At 53.8% G+C, this 20,196-nt stretch overlaps 8 protein-coding genes across 8 annotated transcripts; 3 read left to right on the top strand and 5 right to left on the bottom strand.

The window, feature by feature from the left end:
• Positions 1-246: 246 nt before the first annotated feature.
• Positions 247-3,645, top strand: QBC33DRAFT_12866 (uncharacterized protein). Its single transcript, XM_060422037.1, has 2 exons — positions 247-2,885; positions 2,938-3,645. Exons 1-2 carry the CDS (start codon positions 470-472, stop codon positions 3,516-3,518), a joined length of 2,997 nt encoding a protein of 998 aa, XP_060288710.1. The 5' UTR covers positions 247-469; the 3' UTR covers positions 3,519-3,645.
• A 1,373-nt stretch (positions 3,646-5,018) lies between these two features.
• Positions 5,019-6,237, top strand: QBC33DRAFT_521446 (uncharacterized protein). The gene is made up of 2 exons (XM_060426464.1): positions 5,019-5,222; positions 5,293-6,237. The coding sequence occupies exons 1-2, from the start codon at positions 5,112-5,114 to the stop codon at positions 5,824-5,826; spliced, it is 645 nt and encodes a 214-aa protein (XP_060288711.1). The 5' UTR covers positions 5,019-5,111; the 3' UTR covers positions 5,827-6,237.
• On the bottom strand, positions 5,956-7,720 carry QBC33DRAFT_521448 (cofilin). The gene is made up of 7 exons (XM_060426465.1): positions 7,392-7,720; positions 7,244-7,286; positions 7,174-7,184; positions 6,854-7,037; positions 6,721-6,794; positions 6,618-6,666; positions 5,956-6,560 (listed from the first exon to the last, which is right to left on the bottom strand). Exons 2-7 carry the CDS (start codon positions 7,244-7,246, stop codon positions 6,417-6,419), a joined length of 465 nt encoding a protein of 154 aa, XP_060288712.1. The 5' UTR covers positions 7,247-7,286; positions 7,392-7,720; the 3' UTR covers positions 5,956-6,416.
• A 50-nt stretch (positions 7,721-7,770) lies between these two features.
• QBC33DRAFT_615105 (chaperonin Cpn60/TCP-1 family) lies at positions 7,771-10,248 on the bottom strand. Its single transcript, XM_060432625.1, has 3 exons — positions 9,999-10,248; positions 9,760-9,901; positions 7,771-9,696 (listed from the first exon to the last, which is right to left on the bottom strand). Exons 1-3 carry the CDS (start codon positions 10,110-10,112, stop codon positions 8,177-8,179), a joined length of 1,776 nt encoding a protein of 591 aa, XP_060288713.1. The 5' UTR covers positions 10,113-10,248; the 3' UTR covers positions 7,771-8,176.
• A 959-nt stretch (positions 10,249-11,207) lies between these two features.
• QBC33DRAFT_12991 (uncharacterized protein) lies at positions 11,208-12,083 on the top strand. The gene has a single exon (XM_060422040.1). It carries the CDS (start codon positions 11,249-11,251, stop codon positions 12,008-12,010), a length of 762 nt encoding a protein of 253 aa, XP_060288714.1. The 5' UTR covers positions 11,208-11,248; the 3' UTR covers positions 12,011-12,083.
• A 14-nt stretch (positions 12,084-12,097) lies between these two features.
• On the bottom strand, positions 12,098-13,986 carry QBC33DRAFT_583339 (uncharacterized protein; the record flags this gene model as incomplete). Its single annotated transcript, XM_060431377.1, has 3 exons — positions 12,098-12,808; positions 12,876-13,693; positions 13,764-13,986. The coding sequence occupies 3 exons, from the start codon at positions 13,984-13,986 to the stop codon at positions 12,098-12,100; spliced, it is 1,752 nt and encodes a 583-aa protein (XP_060288715.1).
• Positions 13,987-15,924: 1,938 nt separating this feature from the next.
• Positions 15,925-17,115, bottom strand: QBC33DRAFT_553953 (uncharacterized protein; the record flags this gene model as incomplete). The annotated part of the gene is made up of 1 exon (XM_060429454.1): positions 15,925-17,115. One exon carries the CDS (start codon positions 17,113-17,115, stop codon positions 15,925-15,927), a length of 1,191 nt encoding a protein of 396 aa, XP_060288716.1.
• Positions 17,116-18,525: 1,410 nt separating this feature from the next.
• Positions 18,526-19,462, bottom strand: QBC33DRAFT_510361 (uncharacterized protein; the record flags this gene model as incomplete). Its single annotated transcript, XM_060425763.1, has 3 exons — positions 18,526-19,162; positions 19,280-19,332; positions 19,394-19,462. 3 exons carry the CDS (start codon positions 19,460-19,462, stop codon positions 18,526-18,528), a joined length of 759 nt encoding a protein of 252 aa, XP_060288717.1.
• Positions 19,463-20,196: the final 734 nt, after the last annotated feature.

The following is a 20,196-nucleotide window of genomic DNA, read 5'->3' on the forward strand; positions in this document are numbered from 1 at the left end:
TGAGGTGGTTGACATAGCTGCATGAACCTATTGTCACCTATATTGACTGCGAACCCTATACTCGATCGACGTCTGCCGCATATCCAACAGCCGAGCGAAAATTGACCTGTTGAGTACGTCGACCGGGAAAACTCAACCACTCACACGACAATTTCGCTACGGAACTGCCACTCCGCACGAGAGAATCCCAAGGTTCCCATATAGGAAGATCGCTGGACACATACTGGACGCAGACTGGACACAAAACTTTGGCGCGACAGAGATCTGATTGCGAGGATATGCTTGGGTGCCTTGGACGGTCGATGCTGACGATCATGAATCCTCACCATTGACCCGATTACTACTGTCGCCCTACAATCGTGGCCGTGCCCAAACCAGCCAGGCGCATCTCCTTTCCATCTGATCTTTCTTGCGCACGCGACAAGACCCCATCTCTAGCTGCGCGCATCGCAGCCACACATTTCCGACGATGGATACCTTACGACTTAAACCCCGCCAACCCGTGGAGGATGAGGTGGAGAACTGGGACGACGATGACTTCGTAATCGGCGGTGAAGATCTGACTTTCCAGAGCCACTCAACATCTGCCAACGCCCCTTCGCATCGCCGAGATTCACATTCCTCGTTCATGTCCGACTTCGAATCCATACATGGAGAAGAGGAGAAGCATGTCCTTCTGCCAGGCGACGATGAGAAGTCTACCCTAGACGCAATCGCCGCAGCTGCAAAGGCTGGAATTCCTATTCCGACTAATGTGCCGCCCTCGGCCTTGATGGGCGGTACGATTAAGAGACTAGGAGGAAGGAAAATCAAGCAGATCATCCAGGAGGACTGGGGCGATGACCTCGAGTTTCCCGATGCTGGCCAGTCACTGTGTATTAAGCCGCAAGACGGCTCCAAGTTTCCGGATGCCCTGCGACAAGTTAGTGGCTCCACACAACCCAGCCCAACAAAACCGCCCAGGGCATCACCCGCTGTCATCCAGGGGGAGAGTGAACCCGGCAAATCGGCTGTTCCTCCTGCCGCTATCGATCTGGACCGCTTCCGGGATGACGATGACGACGATGACTTTTTCGGAGACGGCGCTGCAACCATCAAAGTTGCTAATAGCCGTCATGCGCCCAAACCTATCTCCCTGGTCACGCCGCCAACTCCGAAAAAGAAGGATGGGTTGGATGACGACTTTGAAATGGATTTCGAATTACCATCAGATGGTAAGCTGAGACTCTCTACACGTAGAGACATACCCAAGACACCTTCCACGAATGCCCTGGACGATTTCGATTGGGGCGAAGGCAGCCTTGGGACGAGATTTGGGGGCACTAGACGAGATGCGCGATCCAACCGCAGCTCCTCCGTCTCGGCCCTTAGCCCCAGCATTGCAAGCTCATTTACCGCGGAAAGCGAGGACGAAGCCTTGGATGGCCTTGTGTTGCCGAGCGGACCGGTTAACTTTGGGGAGAGGCTAAACCGCCGGAGGAAGAGCCGCTCCCCTGAGCGGATAGTCGAAGAGCCACCGAAGTCGGCCAAGACACCACGTCCACCACCGGATGCGGACAAGGAGGATTTCCTATCCGGTCTCGACATTGGTAACGGAGAGGTCTTCGATTCCCGGAAGCTGACACTTCATCGCAATATCCAACTCAAGGAGACCCGACCTGCTAGCCCGTCTAGACCAAAGACCACTGTGGCCCTCAAATTCACCAGCAAACCTGCCGTCGTATCCCGTCTTCCCAGGCCTATGGGGCCAGTGATCAGTCACGAGCGATCGCATACGCAGTCATCCTTAGAACCTGTCTCTGAAAGCGGTGGTCCTATCCCCCCAACGAGGCGTTCTCTCTCGCGCCTCGGCGGCCATTCAGCCCAATCCTCGATATCTAGCATTCCAACCCCTACAACTCCTTCATCTGCCCAATCATTACCTCCGTCAACGCCCCGAAGAAGAGAGCTCGGCCAGAAGACGTCGACAATCTCTCTTCGCGATGCGCCGACAACCACCAACGCCCAGCTTCTGCGGCTCAAGCGCTCGTTACCTGCAATGAGGCCCCCGCAATCTCCAGCCAGGCCTTTGACATCGCGTGGTGGGTATGACCGCCCACCATCGAGGTCGGATATGACCTCCCGACCACAGTCGTCTCTGCGCCCCAAGACTCCGGTGGATCGACCGAGGACGGGGGAGAGCGCCGCATCATTGGCGAGAAAGGCCCCGGTGCCATTCTTGCCCGCTGGCGGCTCCGCATCTCAGTCTCATCACATCACACACAAGTCCTCCCGAACCTTCCGGCGCCACGATTCGGACAACGCCATCGATTTCCGACCCAGTTCCCGCGCCGTCTCTCGGTCAACCATGCGATCACCTAGTCCAAGGAAATACCGGAGTGTGGAGAAAATCGCCCAAGAAGGGGCCTGGCATCAGCTGAACAAACCCCGCCGTGTCAAGCAATTTGGTGACGGCCACGAGTTGGATGGGTTTGATGACCTCCCCACATCATCGCATGCTGAGGCAAGGTACATGAGACAACCCATAACTAGTGGCCCAAAGGCACACCTGCGGAATAAGATCTACCAGAATATCTTGCCCGACAGGAACAGCACGCCATCACCCCTCGGCCTTGGCCCCCAATCTGCGAGAGGTGACTTTGTGCCGAGTTTCGCTCGCGATACTGCTGCCAGCCGAATCGCCAGGGAGACCAGCCTGGCACACCGGACCCCGTCGGGCGGCCCTCTCGCACCTCTCACTACACAACGCGTTGCTCAGCTCTCGACGAGAGGGAACTTGAATCCCCACTTACCGCAGTCAACTGTGAAGTCGAAGAAGCAACGCCGAACCCAGCAGCTGAAGCCACATTTGATCGCGAATCTGAATCCACCAAAAGAGTCTAAGCGTAAGTTGCGACTTTCAAACCTGGCTGATACAGTGCTGACCTTTCTGTCTAGTGGTGAATGGCATGTTTTACAATCCCGAGACATTCCGATGGGAGGGCAATGACAACGTCCTGAATGCCTTTGACCCGCCAGCGTCATCTCCGTCTACCGCGTCCATGCCGCCGTTCATGATGCGCGAGAAGGAGAACTCGACACCGCGCCCGGCGCTGATCACCAACATCGGCGCCACCAAAGGAGTCCAGGTCGTCGGTGGCATGGTCTTCGACCCGCAGAACATGTGCTGGCTCAAGCTCGGCGCCCAGAGCGGCAAATCCGACCAGGGCGATACCATGGACGGGTTTGACGCCCTCAACGACGACGAGGACGTGTTCAAGGACATTCCGGATCTGGAAGACCACACCATGGGTGGTTCCAGCGACGGTGGCCAAGGGCGTGTCAGTGACGTCAAAGACGACTGGCTTGTCGGTGAAGAGTTCGATGTCGGACCGGAATTCGTGCGCCGCCAGCGCGAAGAGGAAGATCGTTGGAGGAGGAAGTGCGAGAAGTGGATTGGCGGCTACGGCGGAAACCGCGACAAGGATGCTTGGAAGTGGGCAATACGCGATATTGTCAGCGCCAGCGTCAGGGACTAACTAGCCCCCCTCCCTGCCCACCGATCCGCTTCTTCTCATCCATCTTCACTTTCACTTACAACGTTCCCCCCCCCCTTTCCGGTCTGCTCCAGGGGACAGGATGCCCCCATGCGGCATTCAAATTTCGCTTCTTGCGTCTCCTGTTCTCCAGTATATCTTTATTACCACTTTCTCAACGCCGCCTCCGGAATAGACAGCAGACCTCACAGAACACAAGGGAACACGACCACGACAATAGGGACGATGCAGATGCATGACAAAATATCATGAAAAGGGTTGGGGGGGTCTCGATGGGCAAGAACGGTCGGGGCAAGCATACACGGGTTACAGTTTTGGGGAAATGGGTGGCGGAATACGGTGTTTTGGGTTGGACCATCGGGTTTCTAGAGCTTTTTTTCCTTCTTCTGCGGTCTCTGACTCTGCTGTCGGCATTGCCTTTTTGGCCTGTTGGACTTTGCAAAGACAAGTGCGGTGTGTGTGGATTATTTCCGTGGGCTGGATTATGATTGAACGACTGGGTTTACGATTCCATCAAACATGCGTAAGAGCACCGGGGCATCTCACTCTGCGTGGATAGACTTGCTTTTTCCGGGTGTCATCATAGAAGTCGAGCAGATAGGTTTCTTGCTGAAGGGGCAAAAAGTTGCTGCTTTTTTAACGTCGTTTAACGAAGGGTGAAGACGGTAGGAAATGTTGGTGTTGATGATGTTGAGCGAGATGATGGCATGAACCACAAAGACCGGCGGCAACAGGCCGGACAGCTTCTCTTGACGGAAACATTCGCTTCCGGCGTCGGGCCTCACGGCCAATTACTAATTACTCGTAAAGCTCTAATGCCTAATACGAACCCATACAGTCCATACACCCTGGTCCAGCTACATGTCAATTGGGCCAGATAGCCGCCTATGCTGCTGGCAGGGTTGACGGAATCGGTGGCTGCAAGCAAAAGCTACTTCTGTCATTATGGGGGTCGCACAATCCATCTCGTCGTCATGTCCATGTTGACATGGTGATCCTTGGCGATGAGGCCTCCCAAAAAGTAAGGGGTCGAGGAGTACTCTGCTAAGCCTATTATCCCCTTGGGCTATCAGACCCGTCATCCCTCGTTTCCGAGGAGACGAATTGCTTATTTCCGAGATTTATTGCCTAGATCGCAGACTGATTCAACTGCCCAAGAAAGTCGACTCTTGAGTTCTCCCTTCTAGGTCACCCTCTACGAGGTTAGAGAGATCATCCCCAAGCAGTCGTTCTAACTCACCTTGTGATCCTGAGTTCCGAGCCTGGATCTGGCTTTTGATATTTCGACACCTTCTTGGCATTTACTTCGATTCTTCCCTTTCCAGAGCTTGGTCTTAGAGTTGTCTGCATCTTCAACCCCTATTTCCGCCGATAAGATAACGAAGCTGTCCCTGAACCTTCCCGCCCCGCCTCTTCCGTGGATTAGCCGAACCAGCGAGGCTGCTTGATGACGATCCCCAGACCTTAGGATACCTACGGATGTACATACCTCGATATCTTTGAGCACCACGCCCAAAAACCCAGGAGCTGAGCTATCAATTCACCTTCCCATCTCTAACCTACAAACCGCCCAACATGGCAGAAGTGTCATTCGCCAAGTCCTTCCTCTCCACGCTGGACTCGCGACCGCAAAAGATCACACCAGACCATGTCGAAGACCCAAGAACATACCCAGCGCGCTCACCCGTAAGCTCTTCCCCTTCCCCTCCCAACCCATACCTCCCAAGCTAACCAACCAACCCCCCGGGGGTGGCAGTACACCCTCCCCCGCCCCGCCAAACAAATGACCCGCCCCCACCGCCGCGCCCCCGGCTCCGAACCAGGCATAACGGTATCCGTCCGGCCCCTCCTGCAGCGCGGCGGAAACGACGTCGTTACGGAGCTGCTCGCCCAGCCCCCCGGCACGTCCGTCCTAGACATCAAGGCCGCTGTCGCGGCGCGCGCCGGCGTCCCCGCCGCGCGGGTGCGCCTGCTGCACCGCAAGAAGCCCGTGCCCGACACGCGGGTGCTGCGCGACCTCGTTGGCGAGGACGGCGGGGCGGCGGTTGTGGAGCTGGCGTTTATGGTTATGGGGGGTGCTGGTGGTGGTGCGGCACCGGCGGCGGCGGCGACACAGGCACCGCCAGCCCCCGGGGTTGTTGTCGCGGAGGGGCTTGCCGGGACGGCGGTGCTGGGGACGGAGGAGTTCTGGGGCGATCTGAGGGGGTTCCTGCAGCAGAGGGTGCGGGATGAGGCGGTTGCTGAGGAGGCGCTGGGGCGGTTCCGTGGGGCTTGGGAGGGAAGGAGCTGATGGGTTACAATTTGACGGACGGAGTTGCGAGGCCGTTCGTTGGACATTGGGACGGCACATCGTGGGGCTGTTGGGATGAGCGGACCCTGGATGCCGGCTTGCAGAGACGGGCGGGCAAACGGTTCGGTCGCATGTTGCAGCTATGAGAGGTGCTGGTGATAGAGGTTGACGCATGCTAAGGGCAGGATTCCTAGGAAAGGGCGGTTGCTATACTCCCGAAGCCGGTGTTACGTACATTCGGGAATTACCTACAGTCCAACCTGATTGTTCTGGCTTACATAGATAGCCACGGCCCGCATCAAATCTGGAAGTTCATCATCACGGTCGAGGATATATGCAGGGAGAGCAAGATTGGGGGTTGCAAAGAAAAAGGTCCACGACCATTTAGATAATCGTTTCCTCATAAGTGGCGTAAAGCCCACCATGCCATCCGTCTACTCATTGGCTATGTCCTTTCGTTCATCCGTCTCCGATAGGTGAGTTCAATTCAAGGATAGGATCACGGTTGCCTTCCCACTTTTTTGGGGGGTGTTCATTTTGTGCTGTAGGTCCTGCAAACGCATACCCGAGGTTTCTCGCAGCCGGTCCGCTCATTTGCCGGCCAGCCCCTTGCTAACGGTCTTCAGGACCGAGTCGAACTCGATATCATCCGAGTCGTTGGCTTGCAGTTCGACCGCAATACCAGGTAGTGAGCGCTTCAAAGCTTCCTTTGAGGAGGCGTACACCATCTTGGCCTGTAACAAGGTTAGTAGAGAACGGAGGGGGCAGCGTGGGTTTCGGGGGAGACTGGCCATGACACCAGCATCATCTGGCGACCAGGCGATGAAGGTAATCTTGTTCCTATGATAGACTTAGCCGCTGCGTTAACGTGCTTCCCTGTGAAGTGCTTCGTACCGTGTTCCTTCGCCCGAGGCAAGCTGATATTCGACGTCGTAAACAGCGTAGCGGGGTCCCTTGCCGACAGCACCCTATCAATACATGATCAGTATGGTTGCCACACAGAGTCGGTGGGCTGGGGAGTGCATACAGATTTGGACTTGGTCGTGGCGTTGATCAGGGTTTCGCGGAAGCTGTCCCAGTCCTTATCGGCTGAGGCCTCCTCCACGACGATCTGCCTGTTGTCGTCCGAGAGCTTGAAGACAATGTATTTGTATACCTTGTCGAGCTTCAACTTGTTGTAGCTCTCAATGCACTCCGGAGAGACGGTGGCTCTGCATACGCTGTTAGCCTCTCGCGTGCTCAATGCGACGGATTTGGTCCAAGGCTTTCGAGTCCTGTCGTTTCTGTGCCGAGGCGGGGCGTGATGCAGTGTTGGTCAGAAGAGGGGGTGGATTGAGAAGTACTGACCCTGATTGAGACTGTAAAAGAGCGCAAAAATCAGCATGCGCAAGCTCCCCAATAGGTACTACGATCTTACCATGATGTCGGTGTGTCAAGGTGGCCTTGAAGGTTTGTGGGGTCTGCTCGGGACCTTTCGTCAGCAATGATGGCGAAGTTGGAACGGAGAGAGAGGTCTAAATGAGGGGGAACACGGCGAGCAGGGAAAATGGGCAACGGGCACTCACGATAAGGCGGCGCTCAGAGCTCTGGCGGGGAAAAAAAGATTGGATTGGGCACACTGGATCTGGATGTAGTCGGCGAAAATTGGAAGATGCGACTTGCGAGCACAAGGGTTGGTCGGGTTGTTAAATAGGAGGAGGGGAGCAGGAGAAAAACATCGGAGCCTGGATGGTGGGCTGGTGGGGGTGGGGTTACCTTATGGTGGGCTTGCGTTGATTGCGTCGTTGCTCTGTGAGACGGGCAGCGGTTTTGGGCAGGGTCGTTCGATCAAGGTACTGCACAGTACATACAGTTCGGCCACGTGATTTGGCAACGGAACCACACCGTAGGTACCTAGGTACTCAGTTGGTTGCCTTCGTACCCAATTTTTGCGAACAGGCACCTCCTTATCAAGCCCGATCCCAACCAGACCTAATGATGATGCCTAGAGCTACTTCATAGGCTGACACGAGTGAAGGGGGGAGTCTCGACTGGTCGGAATACGAGATCCAACGCACCCATCTAATCTAGGGAACCTTAAAGCGTCGTCCAGCAGGTGCATGTTTAAACCAGAATACACCAGTTCTCATTCTTCTCTACTCGAACACATTTTGGTCTTGGTATATTAATATACAAATCCAGGCCAAGCCATGGGGTGATATGCCTTTGGGGAACATGTAGGGTATGAACACAGTGAGGGAAGAGAGGAGAGATTATACAGGCACATTGAACCCATCCCCCTAAACACCGAGGCCAAATGTCCCTAGCACAGCGTACAAAAATAACAAGGAGAGGGCCGATCAGGAGTGTTTTACATCATGCCACCCATGCCGCCCATGCCTCCCATGCCTCCCATGCCACCCATACCCATGCCGCCACCAGGTCCCTTCTCCTCAGGGGCCTCGACGATGGCCACCTCGGTGGTGCCGAGGAGCGAGGCCACACCGCTGGCGTCAATCAACCCCGTCCGGACAACCTTGAGGGGGTCGAGGATACCGGCTTGGATCATGTCAACGTACTCTCCCTTGGAGCTGTCAAAGCCCATATTGAAGTTGGCGCCATGCTCGTCGATGAGCTTGCCAACGACGACGGAGCCCTCGAGACCGGCGTTCTCAACGATTGTCCGGGCAGGCCGGGTAATAGCGTTCTTGACGATGCTGACACCGAGCTGCTGGTCGAAGTTGGCAGGCTTGAGGTCCTTCAGCGCCTGGCTAGAGGCCTTGAGGAGGGCGGTACCACCACCCGGGAGGATACCCTCCTCAACAGCAGCACGCGTGGCATTCAGCGCGTCGACAAACCGGTCCTTCTTCTCACCGACCTCGACCTCGGACGAGCCGCCGACCTTGATGACAGCAACGCCGCCGGACAGCTTGGCCAACCGCTCCTGGAGCTTCTCCTTCTCGTATTCCGAGGTAGTGGGGTCAGCCATGACACCCCGGATTTGCTCGCAGCGCTGGGCAATAGAGTCCTTGGTGCCATCGCCGTTCAGGACGATGGTGTCCTCCTTGGTGATGGTGATGGAGCCAGTTGAGCCCAGCATGTCAACCGTAGCCTTCTCCAGCTTGACATCCAGCTCATCGCTGAAGACAGTGCCATTGGTGAGAATGGCAATGTCTCCGAGGATCGACTTCCGGTTGTCACCAAAGCCAGGAGCCTTGACGGCAGCGACCTGGAGCTGACCTCGCAATTTGTTGAGGATGCAGACAGCCAGGGCCTCTCCCTCAATGTCCTCGGCGATGATAACAAGGGGTCGTCGAAGCTGGGTGGAGATTTCAAGAGCCGGGATGATGTCTTGGACCGCAGAGATCTTCTTCTCGGAAAGAAGAATCAGGGGCTTCTCGAATTCAACCTTCTGGGCCTTGGAATCGGTGATGAAGTAGGGCGAGACGAAACCACGGTCGAATCGCATACCCTCTGTGATCTCCAGCTCATCCTGCAGGGTCTTGCCCTCCTTGACGGTGATGACACCCTCCTTGCCAACCTTCTCCATGGCATTGGCAATGAGCTCGCCAATGTGGCTATCGCCGTTGGCGCTGATGGTGGCAACCTGAGCGATCTCGGCGCTGGTGGTGATGTCCCGCTTGTGCTTTTGGAGATACTCGACGACGGAGTCGACGGCGGCCTGGATGCCTCGGCGGAGATCCATCGGGTTGCAGCCGGCGGCCACGTTCTTGACGGTCTCGGAGAAGATGGCTCGGGCCAGGACGGTGGCGGTGGTGGTGCCGTCACCAGCGGTCTCGTTCGTCTTCGAGGCAACATCTTGCAGCAGCTTGGCACCGAGGTTCTCGAACTTATCCTTCAGGCTGATGGCCCTCGCAACGGTAACACCATCTGATACGTGTCAGCAAGTCGGAAAGCCCATGGGGTTTTCCCAGTCGGCGAGGTTCAACTAACCTTTGGTGATCTTGGGTGAGCCAAAGCTGGACTCAATCAGGACATTCCGGCCCTTGGGACCGAGTGTTGTTGCTACAGCCTTTGCAAGAGTGTCGACACCAGCAAGCAGGGATGCGCGAGCCTCGACACCGAATTTGAGGTCCTATTACACGTGGTCAGCAAATTGGATTCTAGAGATATGTGAAGCTTCCAGCTCCGTTGGCAGTCTAGCTCCAGGGATGGTCAGTCCGAGAACGTACCTTGTGAGCAAACCGGAGTTGCTGGGAGATGCCAGTGCTAGGACGGAACTTCGAAGCTGCGGAGGAAGGGGAAAGGACGGAAGCCCTTGCCCGACTTGTCAATGCGCGCTGCATGTTGATATGTGTGTATAGGTAGAGATATTGGGGCAAAGAAGGTATGAAAGGGTATCAATATCAAGCTCTACGAAAGAGTCTTGGGAAGCCGAAGAAAGGGAGAAATTCGAGACTGAAGACCCGAAGCTCCAAAAAAAATTGTCAATGATCTCAAAAGGCCAAGCTCGGAGCCGCTATTCCGGATTGGGACTAGTTCCTTGACTGAGTCGTTCTACTTCTTTCTGTGGGGCAGGAACATCGACGACCATCATTCTCTCGAAATTCGGCAAACCACGGGCCAACAACAAATGGCCCGGAAACATAACCGACACTCGAAGCCTGGTACAGGAATACCCCCTTCCCATTCTCTAAGCTTGACGTATTGCCGTCGCCAGTATTGATCGATTCCAGTTGGTTTACACATGTATATTTTATATCAGCCCACCACGCCTTTCCAGACGTTGACCAACTCGAATCCCGTTAACCCGGCATTCAGGGGTACCCCTGAGCCGAGATCATCAAATCCAATGCCCCTTTTGACGCAGGCTTGTCCATATATATAGGCTTTCCCGTGAAGTGTCTCTATTTTCTCACTACCGCCCTCTGGGTTAGATAGCCATATTTACATCAGTGAGATGCCTGCTTGGTGTTTGCAACCTTGTGGAAATAAATGATTTTAGTCCCCCTTTTTTTTACATATAATCTCGACTATGTTGGTTACTATTCTTCCGCTTCCTCTGCCATTGACGCTTCAGAAACAAATGCTTTTAGTGGGAGTCCTTCCTATCCTTCATGTCAATCCTGTCAGGGAATACTTGCCTGTGATGAACATTTCTGTATCTTTGTGATGTTACTCTGTGGTGCGTTGCGAGGTCCAACTCAAGCAGAAGTAAGATCAAGGATCTGGGCACTCCCAACCTCGGTATTTATCAGCTCAAGCTGATGCATAGGTTAATCGAAGGTCAGCAAAATGTCGACATGGAAAGCCAATCCATCATCTACAGAGATATATTGATCAAACGCCCCGCAATACCGTGGCTTTGGAAACGCCTCGGTATCGGTAGATTCATCTGACAAAGGCAACACAACCATATGTTAAGAGCAACAGCAGGAGATGTTTAGAAAGAAGTCTCATTTCTATTTTGACAATCTATGCAATGAGGCTATCGTCACAAGCAAAATCTAGACGTCCTCACCGTGTGCCTTTTGATCCACCCTGGCATCCTCGCCGGGCGTCTTTTGACCCATCCTGGCATTGCTGCCAACAATTCTTGATCCATCCAGGGCATTGCTGCCACATCTATCGATCTACCATTTTTGCCGGTGTACGCCATTGCTCATCAATGTTCATTCTCGTCAATCATCTCGAGAAACGACACGGGAAAGGAAAGTTGCTCGAGTTGGCAGGATACGAAATCCCAATTGCCAGAAGGAAAGGAAAGGTACTTGAGTCGGCAGGATATGAAATCCCAATTGCCGAAAGGAAAGAGATGGAAAGAAAGGGAAATGCCAAAGGAAAAAGATTACCAAGTCATTATTCCTGGTGTTTGCCATCACCAAGGCGGCTTGAGAATGTCCTCTGGGAAGCCAGAAGAGGCTCTTGTGTCCAAGGCATATCGACCATGAAGGTCTGCCAAAGTTCCAAGCCAATCTGTTGTGAAAAGAAAAAAGAGAAAAGGAAAATACGGCGTAACAAGACAGCCAGTGAGGAATGTTTGGTTTCCTTCCTTTTCCGTGCCCACTTGTCTTTGCAGCTCGATGTGTCCGAGAAGTCTCCTTCTTTGTATGCGGGAAGAACTTGTCTTGACTTCGACGGCACAGAAGGCAGGTCGGGTATGGCTTGTTGCAATGTGAAGCTGTCACATGATTCGTTCTCGATTCTGAGTTCGCAATGTCGAAATAACCCTCGAGGGGCCTGATCATCCAATAGATGTCTAAGGAACCAGCGTTAGTCTGGCGAAATTTGTTACTGGGAATCAGTAGATACTTACCAAAAACATAGTGACTTAGTGTTGGACACTGGACTTGTCATCGCACTCGTTATCGTCACCATTGCTGAAACCATAGAAAGGGTCTTCGATGCATTCAAGACCATTGACCCAGGCACCGGCATTCTGCACGAGAGAGTGGCCAAACTGGTGCTGCGGAACAGGCAGGCCGTGAGGAATCTGGTGATTGCTCGCCATGGGGTCGATGCCTCCAGAGCCATGGGGCGCCGGACCATTGATAGACTCTGGAGAGTAGGAGCTCGTGTGGGAAACCGAGCCATGTCCGAAAGTGACCTGACCAGGGTGCTGGAATGCATACTGGCCAACCCGGGCATAGTTGTATGGGACATAGTCATTGCCGCTGGCAGAGGCGACATACTCCAAACCACTAGGGCCGGTATACATCATGCCGTTTTGGGGGTTGAAATTCATCATGCCGTGGTGATAGTTGGTGGTCATCATCCCGTTGTGATGGTTGGCGTTCATCATGCCGTTGTGATAGCCGATATTCATCATGCCGCCATGAGGGTTGACGTTCATCATGCCGCCATGAGGGTTGGCGTTCATCATGCCGCCATGAGAGTTGGCGTTCATCATGCCATTGTGAGAGTTGGCGTACATCATGTCGTTGTTGTTATACGGGACGGCATTGTTGAAGAAATCGGAGTTCTCCGAGGGCTCCTGCTTAGGAACCGGAAGGCTGACGGGAGCAGGTGGATCGTTGACAACCTGTAGATGATTCATCAGCACTATATCAATGAAACAGGGGGATCTGGACTGTTGGTAGGAGACATACATCGACTTCGCCATCCTCGGTGCCGTCCTCGCTATAATCGTCTTCGTCGCCATCGATCACATCAATCTCGTATTCAGCATAGACACCGGTGCCCTCAGCTTCATCCTCGATACCGGTGTGCTCGGTTTCATCCTCGATACCAGTTTGCTCGGCTTCATCATCGGCCTCTTCGCCGGTCTGGTCATCGTCGTCATCGGATTCGACGTCCTGCTCAGCTCCGAAGCTCGCCTCGAGTTCCTCGTGGTCATCGTGGTCATCGTGGTCCTCGATGAACGATCTAGTCATCTTGGATCGGCTAGAGCGACGAACGCTGATGGACCGGGTCTCGCGGCCGGGATTATAGTCGCCATCACTATCAAGGTCGGCCAAGTCGACCTCGGGCGAGGCAGTCTTGGATCGCTTCACAGCGGCGCCCGTGGCCTTACCCTTGCGCTTTCGACCGCCCATTTGCTCACGCTTGAAACTGGTGCTGATGCGCTTGTTGTTGTAGGCATCGGGCAGATTGAACTTACGATCCTCCATGGGCTCGGTGAAGGGGACCTCACGCGTGGTGACAGTATCATCAGAGTCGGGGTACTTCCGGATGTACCCACGAACAGTCACATCGGCACCATCAGTGCCGGGCTTCTGGCAGACCGGAGGCACGAGGTGGCCTTCGGCGACTAGGTGCGAACGAAGTCGGTTGAAGTGCTGCATGATAGCACCACCGGACGAGCCCGGATGCAGGCGATGGGAAATACTCTCCCAAGGGAGGTCAATCTTGTAGCGATGGCATTCGTACTGGATGTGGAGCAACAACTTCTCGGCCATACGAGGACCTTCACAAGACAGACACACAAGATGTGTCAGAAAGACATATCTCATTCGCCTCAGTGGGGGGATACTTACGAGTCCAAGTGATCAAGTTGCGTCCCTCATGGCGACCATTTCTGGCCGTGTCTTCGGGCTTGGGAGGGATATGAGTGTACGGCCACGCCTTTCGGGTCTTCTTCTTTCTGCCCGGGGTGGGTGTGGTAAGCTCCGGGGAGGTCACAGCCTTGCGGGTTTCGTTCTGACGCGTCTTAGCGACGGTCTTTCCAGCCTTAGCTGGGGTTTTCTTAGCCGACGGCATGTTTGTCGTAGAGTATCAGAGCTGACGTCATGTTAGACTCCGATATCCCTCTTTGATGAGCTTCTGCAACCTCTGATGAGATGGATGAAGGAGGAGGGGCAGAGAAGGTGATGAATGAGTTCGCGGATGTGATGAAAAGAATGGCGGGGAGGGGGGAGAGTGGGAGGGTAGGAGACTGCCACGGAGAAGGTGAAGAGAGCGAGTTGATGATAGTAAAGTAGAATGCCCAGAGGTAAGGAAATTTTGACAGCACGAAGGGAGAAGATTAGGTTGATACCGCGTTGCCCCGGGGATGGGGCACGGGACAGTGTAAGCAAATACTCTTTACCTGGGAGATATGGAAAGGCAGATCGCCTTCAAGTACGCAGCGGGGCGGGATGTGAAGAGTCTGATGCCGTACGCAAAGAATCAGAGGCACCGAAGAGGTGAGGATGAGGTGGGAGGTTATGGAGATGAGTGTTGATGAAGGTAGGATGGAGGAGTGAGGGAAGGTGGGCGAAGTGGGTACGGAGGAAAAGTGTGGCAGGGGGACAATAGTGAAGAGATAAGCGGTATCGAGGTGTCGTTTGGGGGGAGAGGGCAGACCGCGAGGAAGAAGCAGAGTCCTGTCGGGGTGACCGGCGAAGGCGAGGGCCCCGAGTGTTTGATATCGGAATGACGGCTGAATTTGGAGGCTTACCTGGTCTGTGATACTGTAGAAAGATAGGGGTTTTCAGTTGATGTCCGTCCAGAGCACGCCGGTGCGATGTCTGGGCAGTCGTAGGAAGAATGTGGAAGGGATAGAGGTGGGGGATGATGCTCTGGGCATCTGCGAAGGCGTGAGTTAGCTGACCGGGTGTCCTCGATATCGCGAGAATTTGGCTTGATTTTCGGATATTGGAAAAAGCCTGCAGGACTGCGCGGATCTGAAGAGCCTGGGAGGTCTTACGTAGTAGAGCTAGCGAGGCTTGAGGAAGTCAGTCGATTAGAGTCGACCACTCTTCAGATTCTCGCGGTAGGGGAGGTATGTTTACGATGCGATGATGGGTTTGTTGTTATGGTTCTGGAAGATGTGTGTTGAGTGTGGTGAGGGGAGAGAGGAGTAAGAAGAGAAGGAAGGGCAGATATTTGTAGGCCAGTGGATATTGTGATTGCAGGTGGAAAGGAAGGTGGAGGTGAATGTGGTTTCTCCAGGAGACGCGAGTGGTGTGGTGGGTAGGGGTACACCTAGTAGGGGGTTTTCTTGGGTGAAGACGAGGAGGAGAGCATACCGAAGACTCGTTGCCCCGGAAGGACGAAGCTGACTGATTGTTATTCTCCAAAGATACCTGCTCCGTAGAATGGAATCAAGACCCCTCGTAAGCTTCGCGAGGTCGATTGAATGTGGTGATGATAGATGCCGTGACGATGGATGGTACAAGTGATTCGGATTTGTGATATCGATGTGGCCAAGGTCTCGAGTGTATTTTGAAGTTCGGGTAAAAACAAGCAGACTCTCCCTCGCCGCGGTCAAACGGTGTACCTAGATCCAACAAGTCACCTAGGTGAGAGGGACCATTGTTTACTCCTGACCCTTGACCGCCTTCAATGCCAACATGGCCCCCGCGCCATTGGACCCATTTCACGTGCCAAACACCTACATAAGAAAAACAAGCCAGAGAACCACAGGTCCATTCGTCTCCCTGCGACACTTGATGGGTCATCAAGAGACTCCTGCTAGATAGCATCCTTCTTCCCGGGTGTGTATCGTTGACCGCGACCCCAACAGCATGCCCTGCTTCCAAATCCCAAATTCATGATTGTCCTCGACTCCTCCCCGACAGCGAGTAAGCCAACGATGTGCTCTCCGAAAGCCCGATAACCGACGATTGAACAGCCCCTTTGACGAGAAAAAAGTCCGCGAGTGTACGAAGGGATGAGATATATATATCCATGTACCCTTCGATTCGCAGTTGCTGCTCAGGGCAAATCCTCGGTTTCCTTCTTGGTGAACAGCTTCCCCATATATTCCTTCAGGCGCGTAGGCCGATGGCCTCGTGGCTTCCGAGTCCTTATTGCCGGAGTAACTTTGTCTTTATGCAGGGCAACCAGTCCTAAAGCGCCGCCCTGTGTATGATGGGGTCCTACACTCGGTCGATCTTGAAAGGGGGTTTGAGCTAAGGCGGGGAAGGGGTGCCGAGATCGGGAAGCTTGCGCAGAAAATTCGACTGTCCGAAGAGCCTCGGCCATAACGTCTCTAAGTGCGTGCCGCATGGCATCATAAATATGTCCATGGGCAGTGCCAGGAATCGTATTGGCAGCGACGGCCAGGGTTCCCAATTGTCCGTTGGCTGCGCCGGTCAAGACATCGATCTGGGCTTTGAGGGCGTCGATTTGGCCATCCATGCGGCTGATATTAGAACGCAGTTGGGAGGATGAGTCAAGCATGGTGTTCTCTACTATGGCTTGGAGGTGTTCGGAGACAGCACGAATATCAACCTCGGGGACATTGTTGGCCCCATGGCCGTCAACTTTGGAAACGGCGCTTTGAACGATCTCGGCGAGTCGACCTCGATCCTGGATCACTGCTAACGCAGAGTTCACGAAATGATTCCCTCTCTGGTCCTCGGCTTCCTGCTCCAGCCTGACGTCACGATCTCGCATATCTTGGGCGATGGTGACTCGCAGGTTGAGGTAAGCTTCGGGCGGCGCAAGTGCTGGGTCTCCACGTGCTTCTCGGAGGGCTCTCAGCTTATTCCAGTCCTCGACGATGGAAACGGCATTTGAGCTTGGGTATTTTGAAGGCGGCAATTCGCTGTTTTGTCGAGCCTGGGTGAGTAACTCTGCCATGAGTCGAACCTCGCCGGCGGTGTGAGGAACGCCATTGACAACGACCTGAGGAGATATTGTCGAACCGGAGAACGTGCTGCTTGCAGGCGTTGTCGGGCAGGAAGATTGGTATGACTGAGGATGCTGGAATAGGTCTGCTGCCACGATCACCGGATATGAAGATCGATCGTTCTGAGGATGCTGGAATAGGTCTGCCGACTCGATAGCCTCTGGGCACAGGCCGCCGAACTCGCCATCCATCGGGTGGTCATTCTGATCTTCGCCCGAGTCCGCAGTCGAATCCCAAGCATAATCTGCATAGTGGCACTCGGTTTCGTCCATCTTGTGCCGTGACCACGGGTTGATGGTCCAGGATAGCTAGATATGATATTACTATGAGGCCACGGTATGACAACAATGATGATGATATTTTGGTGGAGGAAAGCATAACGCCGGGGAGGAAGTACGAACCGCTGGACGTATTGTGAACTTGGTAGGTTATGAAGTAGGCGACATGGTAAACAGGGTTGGAGATGTAATATTGAAGATAGGCAAAGGTAAGATGGACCCACGGGAGAGTTTTTCAGGTGGGCGGGGGAACTCTCGAGCAGGAGGGCGGGAGAGAAATATGGTGTCATAAAACGGGGTCAATTGTGATATAAGGTCCTATTGAGCGTAATAGACAATAGGAGTGCCCTATCCTCGATCCAAGTACAGGTACACGCTTCCTTCACCGCAGCATTTCGAGTCAAGGAGACGAGTGCACGGGCCACATGAATAGGGGGTGAACCTCCGAGTAAGAAAATACTGAGAGAACAAAGAACGACCAATACTGTGAGATTCAAATAACACCTAGATATTGCCTCCTCTCCACATTCCGGTTGCGGAAAGATGCCATCGATCCAATTATCTTTCTCTCCATTTGGGCTTGCGCATCAATTGGATAAGGAGAAGGTGACCGGGATCATCTCGCTTGAGATTGACACCCAGGAGCAGAAAGCAGTGTCGTTTTTATCGTACGAGACGTTGCCAAACTTGACCTACGTGGTAGAAATGTCACATTGACGTTTTGCGTCAGCTTATGCAAGATGATGCTGGAGACAGGAGTTAGACAGGGGAGGAGGAGGTGGTCAAGTTGAAATTAAGTTGGCGGCTCTGTTGAGGTGGGTCAAGGGGATGATCGATAGGGGCCAATCAGAGTGGAAATCTCCCCTACCGCACCAGCAGGCTATTCCTGGCAGGAAGGAACACACATCACCACTCATGTGGAATTCGAGGACGAAATTGGGCTCAGTCAAACATCCGTGACAAAGAAGGGGTCGTGGAATCCCCTTTGAATTTCCGGGTCCGGAACTTCTAAAGTACATGACAGGAATTACCATCCCGGATCGGCAAGATCAAGTCATCAACAGCATGCGGGGAGGGCGTGTTGCTCTCAGTGGGATCAGCTGCCCACCCTCTTGGATTAACATATCAAGTCCGACATTGCAGATCCAAGCTATGGTGCTTAACCGGGCTGTTTGGTATGAAGTAACGGCGGCTAACCTCTGTCACGTCATCACCATCATCATCATCATCAGCATCACTGTGGGCAAGGGCATCGATCAGAACGTCAGATGGTCTCGAATTAGCGATGCTGATACAGCCACTTCTAATAGAAAACCATGGACCGTTATTGTCACCTCCCAAAGTTAATAATCACCATTACCACCATCCTCTCTCGCATCCTATCATCCCCCGTGATCCTAATCCCTATGGTTGGTGACCATTGTCAGAAGACTCATGGTGGACCATGCCCCAATAAAAGTGATGTGGCTCCGGGGTTGGAAGCCAAGCAGAGCCGGTAAAGTCCGGCTTGTGGTCTTCAGATGCTGTCATCATCGTCTGTGGGTGGAAATTCATGTTAGCCGCATAGTCAAACGAGTGGATCCCGGCGATGGAATTCGACAGTTTCGAGGCTCCGCCGTTGTCGAAGGCCGACGCGTATCCGTTTGCCTGCTCCGTCGTGCAGAGTAGGCAAGGGTCGTCCTCGCCGCCGCTTTCGCCAACTTGAGGAGGAGCTTCCGGGATAGTATTTAGTATCGACGAACCGTCATGGTAGACCTCCACCTCGATCTTCTCCTTCTTGGCCTTGCTCTCCTTCTTGGCCGTCGTCTTGGCCGTCGCCTTGGCCGGCTTCTTAGCCTCAGTCTCAATCTTGAAACTAAGGTCCTCCGGCTTGACGTCCTCGTCGTCATCCGAGTCGGCAGATGCCATCTTGCGCTTCTTGGCAGCAGCGCGCTTGGGGGCGGGCGACGTGCCGGCGGATTTGGGGCCCGCGGTGTTGGCGCGGTTGCCGCCTCCGGGGGCAACGCCGTGAGCCTTCAGGAGCCGTTCATAGCGTTTAGCCCTGCGTAAATGAATAGTTCATCAGCGCAAGCCCTTCTTGGTCTGAGAAATCCAGCAGGCAATTCCAAACTGACGTCCGGTGCACACATTATGGGGGTCTGTTTTGGGAGGGACTTACGCGGCGGCCTTGGAGACAATCTGAAGCTCGTTCGCAACGGCAACAAAATCGACCTGTCTTGAAGTTAGTCTCGGCATGGCAGGGTTGGTCATTTTGAATTGGAGGTAGGCTTACCTTGCCGGCGGTCGAATGCTTGATGCATGAGACCAAGAATTTGAACTGGCTCTCGGTGTCCAAAGGCATCTTGGCAGTGACTGTGGACCAGTGTCAGCATACGGTTGTCAAGCCAGCTCCAAGACTCGAAGCCAATCTTTGATTTTCCCTCGGAGTCGATGCTTGCTCAAAATATATTACTTACCTTGATGAAGATTCGGATAGGTAAAGGCAGTGATGATTGATGGAAGGTATGATGCGGCAAGAAGAAGGCAGTCTTCAGTCTGTGGTTTGGTGGAGAGACAGGTGGGTGGGTTTGAGATTTGAGGATGAAGGGTGATATGCCGTGGCCCTCGGGGCACAGGGTGTGGATATCAGACGTCTGTTCTCGGGCTTGTCTAGACCTCAAGCATATCTGAGTCTTGAAGTGGGGTGAGTGGGAGAGCTAGAAGGAATCTGAGAGGCACATTCAGTTCTGGGTAGGCTATCTTCCAGACTCAAGAGGGGCGTGAGGTGTCTCTGAACGAAAGTCAGGGCACCCGGTCTTGTACTCGTTGCTGTACTAGGCAGTGACAATCCAGATCAAATGAGCGGTCAGAACGTGTCTTAAAATATATCTTTTTGGGTGGCATAAGCTATGCCTGCCAGGAATGGAGCTACATCTTCATCCAACCGACACCTCAAGGTTCAGTCCAGCCTAGCCTAGAGCCTTTGGGCTAACAGACAAGGTAGGTAGGAGCGATGCTCTGTAACTTTTAGGGAAAAGGAATTGAAGTGGCATCTATTGTCCATGCTCAATGGCCTGTTGTGTTGGGAGCTCTTTG

This window comes from Phialemonium atrogriseum, assembly GCF_030411735.1.
Source record: "Phialemonium atrogriseum strain 8032-3 unplaced genomic scaffold QBC33scaffold_1, whole genome shotgun sequence".
Classification (NCBI taxonomy): Eukaryota; Fungi; Ascomycota; class Sordariomycetes; order Cephalothecales; family Cephalothecaceae; genus Phialemonium; species Phialemonium atrogriseum.